Genomic DNA, 10,494 nt, shown 5'->3' with positions numbered 1-10,494 from the left:
GGGCCTCTGCCTTCCTTAGCAGACACCTGTCTTTCAAAACCGAGACACAAAGCTACGGGTGTTAGGAGAGAGCTTTGTGAGCACGATGACTTATCAGACATAGGAGCTCACTGTCACTGTCCACTGGAGAATGTCCTTCCATGAGAAGCCCTCTGCAGGGAATTTCTCCTTAAATTGCTTTTCAACAGCTTCTGGCACGATGAGCTGTGGGTCATTCATGAATGCAGCCAAGATGTCAGCTGTACCTCCAGACCCTGCTAAGATAAGCCAGGGAGCAGAATTTTCCAAACCGCTGCAAATTCTCTGTAGTTAAAATAGAACGTTTTTAGAAATCATAAGTGGAAAGAAAATGTTATTCAAAAGAAGGACTTCTAGCAAACTAGGAATAAATGTGTACCTAAATCAGATTCACTATGGAATCAGTCCAGACTCCTGTAAGCTATTAGGATTTTTCGAATTCTGTAGCAGGTCATCCATGTATAGGCCTCTGACTATATTTTATTTCATGACACATCTGCTGAGTAGCTAAGCAACCTGATTTGGAGAAACAATGCATAAAATTTCTTTGACCCTGACATTTTTTTTCCCCCCAAAGTCTCTGCTTCAGCATAGTCAAGTGCAAGAGTAACCTTGTACAGAAATTATCAGCAGGATTTTTTGTATAGGATTTTTTTTCTGTCTCCTAAACCTGGCACTAAGTTCTGAAAATAAGGAATTTGCCTGGGGAAATACAACACTGGGCTACAGGAAAATAAAAAACACTGAATCATAGCAACAACAAGAGTTAAAGGCTACTAACTCTATTATTTGTGCAATTAGAATGAGTCAGGCAGGTTGATGAGAGAGGAAAGCAGAGGCCATGGCATCATAATTGCAACAATGTCTATTTGCTGCCAGTCTATTTCTTCCTCTGGAGTTACACAAGACTGTATTGATTCAGTTGTGATGCAGCGGGTTTTTTCTTTAGTTTAGGTATTGAGGGTTTTTTTTTTAAACTGTTCATAGTCTTTGGTGTGTATTATCCATTTTAAGAAATCCATTTAAGAAATTGATATTCTAAAACAGTGTGGCCAGTTATCCATTCCCAGCACATGTCAGTTTAGAGCAACCCCAGCCTGTCACTTTTGATCTTCCAGTCACACTGTTCTGTAAGACTTTGAAAAGAGGATTTATATGTCATAACATGGGATTTTTCTAAACCAAAGATACAAGAAACACTGCAATATTTAGCTTCTCATGAAAGAAAGCTCCTGAGGTGACATAATCTTTGTTTAAACAGTGAGACTTCTAATACGAGTGTGTGTTTTAGTCCAGCTGACAAAAGTTATGACAAGATACAAGAAACTGAAACTAGAAAATATCCCCAGAAAGGAGTCATTATTCTGAAAGGGGTTACCAGCTGGCATGTCACAGTCCCGTCACTTGGAAACTTTAAATTATAGTTAAATTTTGTCTCTCTAAAGGTATTCTAGACTGCGAGTATTATAAAAAAGAAAAGTAAAATAGAATAGAAATCAAAGAGTGTCTCCTTGTTAACAGGTTCTTTAAGTTGTAGAACTACTCAGGAAAAAAATCAAAACTGATCCTTTGCTGAAGAAGATTTGGGATTATTATCAGACAACACTCCAGTCTTCAATCCTACAATGTACTTTTGCTTAGTGGAAGCAGGACACTCCATTTTAAATGGCATGTCCAGCAAACCTGGTCTTGTGCTTCCTCTGAGCTCTGGGACAGACAGTTGTGTCATTGTTGCTGAACAGCACTGAAAGATTCATCTCTTTTTTTGCGTGAGTGTTCTCAAGTAATAACACAGTATTTCTGTTTCCCTAGATCTGGAGCTGGCTTCCGTGGGTTTGTTTTGGTTTCGGATTCTTTCTTCCTACTGGACAAGCTGGCAATGGAAGTTTTAATGATCAGCTGGTGCCTATTCAAAAGGAAATATTTCTCCCAAACAAATACTGGCAAATTTAATTATTTATTTATTAACAGAACTCAGAACACATCTTATAGATGCGAATTTTTACTTTATGTAAAGTGCCAAGAGATGTGTTTGTCATCCAGCCAAATTTTCCATTAATTACTTGGCACCAGTAATTTCTTTTTCTAAAGTTGAAAACATCTTCTTACCTCAAGTGTGCCTGGTCCTCCATTTACCAGTAAGCAAAGCACAGGGATCTCAATGCTACCCGTTCCTGTGAAATAGATGGCTTAATTTTTAAAAAGTAACAGCTTTCACAAAAGTATTGATGTTTTTCTGACCCCTTGAAAATACTTCTCCTCTAATGTGCTGTTTTGGTGTCTACATGAACCTGCAGAAGGCAGGCAGTTCCAGAAGGATGTGGCAAAAGAAGAGAATAACACTGTGCCCCAGCAGACAAAGTCCTGGCCTAGGATTCAGGACAAAGGCACCTTTGCCTTGGACACTTTGTGTGATCCCTGCTAAGGAGTCCAGGCTGTTCTCACCTCAGCACACCTCAGCTGCAAAATATGGATGTTGGCACCTCTGTGTGTCACGCTGCTGCTGACTTTTAAAGTTACTTATTTGCTGCAAGGTTGTCAGGCTGGGGAGCAATGGCGCTGCATTAGGGTGCAGCACAAGGTTGGTGGGTTTCCAGAGAGGCATCTACCAGTAGTGACAGTAAGACACAGTTAGAGGTGCAAAGCTCTCCATTGGCCCTGGGTGTCATGCATGTACCTAACACATGCTGGAAGGGAGAGTGGAATCCAGGAGAAAAGCCTTAGGAAAGGAGGGTTTATGAATATGAAGAGGCCGACCATGTAGACTGGGTAGGATGAGATGAGTCCGATACGAGCTGAGAGGAACCATATACTGTTTATTACTCTGCTTAAACAGCTTAAAGCTTCATTCAGCACAGCCTAGTGAGGTGATTAATAATAACACAGTCTGATACTTTTAAAAGAAATGCTAATGAAATACTTAACGTGTCATGGCATCAGGGGAAGAAATGAGGTCAGGATCCCTGTCCTAAGCCATCCTCCCAGGGGGCCACATAGTTTTGGATGGTTTTAACTGTAAATGCTGAACTCTGTAATCCAAAGGTGACCATAGATTGGCCTGAAGGAGCTCAATCAAAACATGATTGTCATGAGGTGAATGCCTCTCAACTGGAAGATGAAAGGCATTTAATTCAAACAATTTTTTGATGTTTCCCTTTGTAGATCTCCCAGAACTCAGTACAGATCTCTACTTGCTATTTGTTGTATCTCTTTTGGGATGACTACAGAGATAAGGTTGGACTGAGCTGTAGCCAGGACGTGCTTGGCAAGAAACTTAATTTGTTTAAGTTAATGGCAACAGCATTGTCACACCTCTCTAATGTGATGCTCTCTGAAGAGTGACCTCCGTGACTACAGGTTCCTCAAGGTATGGTTAAGGCTACAAATATTCTTCATTTACCATAGATTTAGAAAAAATTTAGCCAGAGGAGGGTCAGGTGGATTCTGACTTTATGCTGTTAATCTGGAAAGTCCTCAATGGCAAAGAATATTCAGTACATAAAAAGTTTCCTCTGAAAGACTTCTAGGTGTTTTTTTTAACAGGGAAATTTCACATGACCTTATTAAAGTGTGTTACTTCAGAAAAGTCCCATGGCTTTGCTCAGCTTGTTCATAAATGAGCTTAAATGAATGACATTGGGTTTGTTTATAGAAGATAACACTGAATTCAGTATGTTCCAGCAAAATATTTGTCACATGAATCAACATTCTTTGTCAGAATTGTGTTCCCCTGAGATTTGTTCAATCAGATTTGGTTTGCAAGCAGAAAGAGGCTGCTTTGTAATTCTCAGCGCTGCAGCCTCAGGCTACCCTTACAGCCTGCCTGTGGTCTTTCCCATCTGAGTCACCAGGTAAGGATTCTTCAGCCACATTTGTGCTCTCAGGTACCTCTGTGCAACCACCCTATGGGCTGTGCAAGTGGATATTCCACTGATGCACACAGCTGTGAACAAGTGAGCTCTCCCTCCTGTTTCAGCTGAGCTAGCACTGCAGGTATTACACAAACAAAGCAAAGGTAAAAGTAAGTGTATTAGCTTGACAACTGAGTTCTTTCCACGAATAGCAGTAGGAGATCGGCCCAATACTCAGTTCTTATTATAAAAAAAGGTCACAGAGATTCACATGGACATTAGATGCTACAGTGTTTACCCAGGATAAGATTTTATCCTGAAACAAATATGGCTTAAAATATTTCAGAGGGTTTTGGAACAAATCTTTTCTTCCAGTGTGGGAGCAATTCAAGACCCTGTGTGCAAGAGGGGATAAAAGTATACAACAATGACTATCAATCTCTTAGAACCACTGGTTAAGGCACTTGAAGCTGGATTTATTTTCCATATGTTGTCTTTTAAGGCAATTTGAGCTATGCTTTGAAGATCAGCCTTGAGCTACGTTTAAGGAGATGCAATAAAAGTCCAGATTTTTGGTTCAAAGAGCAGCTTTCTCAACTTCAGAAGTTACCGTCGTCCTGCCTCTTACATAATGACAGATGTGTTGACTTGCTCTTGCCTGTGTAGGCAGCTGTCCAATTTGAGAAGTGCAGTTACCTTTGATAAGGCCAGGGCCCGCTGTGCTATCAGTATCATTCAGATGAGATGCCTGCACAGAACCTGCTTACCCCCATATCCCGTGCGCTGCTCTGAGATGTACTTTTCCAAGGTGAAGCGTAGCTTGGTGGTTCCATCGGGCTCATCTGCCGTTGTGTGCTCCACCAAAATAAAATGGGAATGGTTGTGGTCCAAGGAATATGGTGGGCCTTGGATGTTGTCATCTGACTGGTAGTGTACAAGACTTTCACTCTAGGGAGAGGAGGGGAAATGTCAGTGCTCTCTGCAAAGCCCAGCCCGTGTTTAATGTCCTTCGTCTCCCCTTCTGTGCTGTCTGCACCCTGACACAGCACACCACCTGGGAGACACTTGGATAGGCTCTTAAAATAGGGTGAAGAAGGAAAATCTATTCCTTCTGGAAGCGGCCAGATCTGGCAGGACTGATAGCTGGAGTACCTGAAGTTTCCCCCTTAGCCTCTGCAAAATATAGTGATATCAATCATCTTCTCTGGAATGTAGGTTTTGGAAATGTTTGTTGGACAAATGGAAAGGGGCCATGAGACCTGATAATTGTGTATGGAGATGTGAAGTCTCAGCTGGTGTAAAGAGGGGCAAAGTATTCATTTCAGTACTGTTTTGTCCATGTTTAGGCCAGTAAATGAGTTAGCCTGCTCCATGTTCTTATCAATTTAAACACAGCTTTACTCAATTGACAAGGTTATATGAAATCAATGGTTATTCTCAGTTTGGAAATTGCATTCTAAAGGAGTGAGTGGCAGACATTTTAGAAAGGGGAATCCTCTTTTGTTTTGGGCGAGGGGTGTTATACTTTAAGTTTTTTATTAATGAGTTTTTTTGCATAAACTCATCTTCTAGGTAAAACAGAATGCCTGCTACAGTCTTTTGTTCTAAATATTGCACTACATAAGGGCTTCCATACACACACTTTTTCAAATCCCCTTTCTTTCTTAATACATCTTTCTTTCCCACTGTTGCACATCCACTTTGATATATCATTCCAGGCTGTAAATGCTTGATTATTCTTTTTCATTTTCACAATCATTGTCCTCTTGCAAGTAAGTCGGATTAAAATAAGTGTTTAAAATCTGCATTTCCTTCCATCATGCCTCTTTTCCAGTTCCTGCAGTGTTGCTGAGCTAAACTTGGACTGTCAGCTTGGCAGTTGTCACTGTGTATCGCGTTTTCCTCCCACTAAAAAGCAGTAAACTTGCATGTTTCTTAAGAACAGCAAGTGCCACAAATTTCTTTTGCTTTCTTCTCCCTGTCTCTCATTCCTTGGGGAAAGCTTCTTGACATAATTGATTTCCTTCAGATTTTGTTTTGACAGAGGGTGAGCCTCTGTTCTGCTGCCACGTAATATTAAGCCTCCTCACCAAAGATCTGGCCTTTGATTAGGACCCAGAGGCACAACAACCAATTGAAAAAGGCCTTTGGGGATTTTTCTATTTATTCTCTGAAAATGTGGAAGTGGTCTTTCAATGACGTTTAAAGCATACCATCAACACAGAAGAGATGGGAGGGATCCATTGATTTCAGGGCTTGTTTTTCTCCTTGCTAGTGTGGATTGTTAGCTCTATTTTCTACAACAAGCTGCTTGTGCTAGTGCCAAGTATAAAGAGAGTTGGGTTTAGATCAACATCCCTGTCTGTAGTTCCTTTGTCTTAAAGTTACTGACTAAAATCCAAAATATCTTTGCGTGGAAGCTGTGCCAGAAGTCAAAGGGTCAGGAACGCTCTTTGCAAAGTATTCCTTGACAAAGAGTTTGGGTTTTAGTTGAGGGGGAGAAAACGAAAAGAGAGTGCACTTGTTTTGTAGCTGCTGATAGGGAAAGATCCAGATGCATTTTGATCCCTTAGCCCAGGAGGGAGGTGAAATAGTTTGCATTTGCCAAAGCAACTTTCCTGAAGAAAATTCACAAACATGGTGAACTGAATTCTTTCCTTTGAGGCCCTTTCGGACCAGGTGCCACACAAATAGGTTAAAGTCTTCCAGCTAAAGAGTCCCACCTGGAAGAGCACACAGGTAGCTGCCACTGGCAAAAAAAAAAAAAAAAAAAAAAAGAAAAAAAAAAAAAAAAAGAAAAAGGAAAGATCAATGACCATAAATTGCTGATATGGTCTGGCAGTCTCTCAGCTTCTAGCTGATACTTCCAGGCCCCTCTGAGAGAACAACTAGGTGCAAATTCAAAGGGCTGTCTTTGTCATTTGTTTCTTAGCTTCTGCAGGGAAGTAAAATAATGCAGAGAAACTGTCATTCGTTGTCATTACACACCTATTTTATTGTTATAATATCCTGCTTAGGACAGACTGTATATCCAGCGACAAGAAGGGAATGCTATGTTTTTTTTCTCTCCACTTCTATTTCCATTCAGCAGCAACACTTTCAGCAACAGTTTTGTTGGGTGAGGTTTTTAATCTGTTGATGCACTGCTTTTGTTTTCTTCCCAAGGACTTCGACTGCTTTGACCCAAATTTAGAAACCCAGAGAGCTTTCAATAACTAGGTGAAACCATTCATGGCTGGTATTTTTGACCTGTTGTACTGAGCACGTTTTTGCATATTAGACACCAATTCAGTGGTTACTTAAGGAAAATTTGTCCTGGAATATTTATGTCTGGTGTCCCATAAGAGAAAATATGCTTTTTACAGCATTTATGCTATATCTAGGAGTAAGTGCTTCTACAGCAAGTGGACAATTATTCCGGGATATTTTCCCGACGTTCATCCCTGCGCTGCTCGCGGCGCTGATGCCTAATGCTGCCACCCGCTGGGCATGTGCGGAACTGCTGCCAGCGGCACCGGGCGCGGAGGGCGCAGAACCATCCAACAAACCTTCATCTTCATTTCTCTTTCCTCCCAAAACACGGCTTAAACCCCACTTTTTTCTGTTGTTTTTTTGTTTGTTTGCTTGTTCAAAGTTATATCAAAGTTGTTCCGCCAACTGCTTGCAAATTTTGTAAAGGTGCGGCTAATATGCAAACAATAGAATAAGTGAAAAATACCTTTGTGTTTTCCAGAATTTCTCTGTGCTGGATTTTCCTGAGTGAAGTTATTCCTATGGCAACCACGCTTACTTTGGATGAGGTACTAGCCAGTGCAAGATCTCGGACTGCTTGCACTAAGTGTCTTGTTACTCCTACACGCAGAGCACTGGTGAAAATCCAGGCACCTGAAATTATTTTTAAAAACCGGTGAGGTCATTTATTTGTATTTGAATATGTTTGTGTGTCAAGTAACATTAGTTACAGCACTGTATTTAAGGGGTTTTTTTAGATAGATAAAGTGGCAACATTGCCATCTTTACTCTGATGTAAATGTGCTCGTCAAGAATGCTGTGTCCACTCTGGAGTTACTCACTGTCTACACATGAGCAGAAACATCCCCGTACCAGGCAGGTCTGAGTGTTGTACGAGGAAGAGCAAAGGGACAGAGTCAGGGAAGTTGTTGACTTGAACTGAGGCCTAAACAGTCCCGTGCAATCACGTCTTGGCAGAAGAGCTCGGGCATAACCTGCATAATCTGGAGTTCTTTCTCTTGTTCTTGTGTATGTGGAGAGTGAATAGTTCAGGATAATACAATTTACAGCAGTATTGTTATGGTGAGAAGGAATTTGGAGAACACTGGGTAAACAGCAAGCTGGCCTTTTTCAAATATGTAACATAAAGAAACTGGGGATCTTGATGCTGCCTAGTCTGAAGTACAGAAGGCAGATGGAGATAGAGAATATCTGTGTGGCACAAAAGTACCAAAAAGAGCTCTGGTACTGGGCTGTCTCATTACAAAAAGCATAACTGTCATGATCTTGTCTGGAACAGTGAACACAAACCAAGAGCTTGCTGTGAAATGTTCACAGATATTTTCACTTTATTTTGCAGGTGAGAATGGAGAAAACAAGAATTTTTATTTTTTACCTAAGTTCACTCTTGTTGAAGTCAAATTGCTCTGCTCTCTTCAGAATTATTTTGTTATGGCACAAAAGAGACACAATTGTATTTTGTCCCATTTTGATGCTATCTTTCTAGTGTCACCTCTGAGGGAAAAATATCAGGTCATTTTACACTTCAGAAATGGTTACGTAATTTGCTTTAAAAGAACTTATTTTTGTTACTGTAATACAGTATCTTTCATTTTCAAATATATTTACATGCAGGTTTTAGGTTTCATTCAGCAAAGTATTGAATTTTCAAAAATAATCCTGTGACCAGGCCCGTTGTCATTACCAGATCACTGGGGTCTAGGTGTGAGAATCCATCAGGAATATGAATTCCTTCTTTAAAGCCTAAAGCACTCACCTGTGCTTTGAGCTGCCTTTATAAGTCCTTTCTTTAAGGTTTCCCGTAGCCAAGGCTTCATCTGGAAATTTTCTTCTTCCCCTACTAAAGAGACAACCAAATTGGGAGCAGGTAGCTTCCATTTGTTGAGCATAACTTCAAATATAATTCCAGGGTGAATGGTACTCGGGACCTTCATAAACTTCAGCAAACACAAGAAAAACTCAATGAATAACAATAGGACAGAAAGATACAGTAAAGAGTCTGTTCATGGTAAATACAGAGGGAAATGATCATCAACTTGGATATTTAAGAGAAGATTATTTGAGCAAGAGTTGACAGAGAACTAAATACTTGAATGAATTTAGCAGACTTCTGTATAATTGCCATCTCACTAATTGGATCCATTCCATGGGTTAGTTCTGTGTTGCAGACTGATGAATCACACTCTCCCTTAGAGCTTCCTCTTGAACTGCCTTCAGTTTCAGGGCAGTCTAGAAAAGCCAACAATTTTTGTAGGTGTTTTTTGTTTCTGCAGAAGCTGAAATATTTGCCTGGTTTTATGTCTGTTTTTCAAGGACATGTTACATGAATCTATTGCTTCTTCCAGTTCTGTATATATTTTGGCTTTGTGCTTAAGACTTTATGATGAAACAAAATCTTGAGGCAGATTTCAGGAATTCCTAGGAATTCCTTATGCTCTAGCACTAATGTGTGCAGGGGAGTAGTGAGGAGGTGGGTTTGTCCATATACATCCCTCTCTGCATATCAGCAGAACAGAGAGAGAACTTTAAGGAAAACCTTGAAACAGCTCAGAAGTATGTTTAAAATGTAAAAATCCATAGTGATTAAGTTTTGACAGGTTAAAACAGACAAAGGATGCAAAATGAAGGAAGCAGGGCATATAACTGATTTTTATTTTAAAGGGAAAAGTGTCCACCTGTACTTGTATCATGTAATTGCAAATCAAGTGATTGATTTCTGTATATTAAAAGCCTATATTTTAAACCCCATTCATGTTCAGGAAGGCATGGTCCCTACTTGGGGTACAATGTGGTGCCTCACAGTGTGGCACATTGATCCTCACTATGGCAGTCTCTGCATTTACTGCTAAGAAGTAACAGCTGAACAACAGTGGTGTTAAAGGGTTAAAACTCCTCAGTGCCCATACCTTTCCATGTTTCTTCCCAGAAGCTGTGAAGTCTATTTCTCCTATGCAGTATGGTAGTTCTCTTTTGAAAGCATCCTCTTTGTCACTGCTGCAGAGCTTGGTTTCCATTTCCTCCATTGAGCTCACAAGGTGATTGAGCACCAGTGGACCAAGATGTTCACTGAGATGACAGAAAGCTGGCAACTGAGAAGCCATTTAAACTGGAGGGGCCACAAAATCCATTTAAATATATCTAGATGAGTTTTTAGTTAAACACTTTACTTTTTTACTATCATACCTGTAAGGTTTAGCTAAAATTGGAGGTCTTTGTACCAAATGTCAGATGCTGTATACAGAAGAAGGCAGATTCCACACCAACACTATGTAACTTAAGGTATGAAGAAATAAGGCTTCCTGAACTCTCAGCAGACAGAAAGCGGAGTTGCAAGGTGCAGGATCCTGCAATCTCAGAGCCCAAAGGTGACCCT

The 10,494-nt window shown here is 40.4% G+C and overlaps 1 protein-coding gene across 1 annotated transcript in view; it reads right to left on the bottom strand.

Annotated features, from left to right (window-relative positions):
• Positions 1-10,190, bottom strand: part of TRPM5 (transient receptor potential cation channel subfamily M member 5) — a 37,259-nt gene extending 27,069 nt beyond the window's left edge. The window contains exons 1-6 of the mRNA XM_042038464.1: positions 10,028-10,190; positions 8,878-9,058; positions 7,588-7,754; positions 4,637-4,817; positions 2,128-2,192; positions 112-303 (exon numbers count right to left, since the gene is read on the bottom strand). Coding sequence (XP_041894398.1) covers positions 112-303; positions 2,128-2,192; positions 4,637-4,817; positions 7,588-7,754; positions 8,878-9,058; positions 10,028-10,144 — 903 coding nt within the window. The 5' untranslated portion in view covers positions 10,145-10,190. The remainder of the gene's footprint in view (positions 1-111; positions 304-2,127; positions 2,193-4,636; positions 4,818-7,587; positions 7,755-8,877; positions 9,059-10,027) is intronic.
• Positions 10,191-10,494: the final 304 nt, after the last annotated feature.

This window comes from Corvus kubaryi, unplaced genomic scaffold, assembly GCF_017639235.1.
Source record: "Corvus kubaryi isolate FWS band 111438036 unplaced genomic scaffold, C.kubaryi_AGA036_p1.0 37392, whole genome shotgun sequence".
In the NCBI taxonomy this organism is placed as follows: Eukaryota; Metazoa; Chordata; class Aves; order Passeriformes; family Corvidae; genus Corvus; species Corvus kubaryi.
This window is presented reverse-complemented; position numbering and strand designations above follow the sequence as displayed.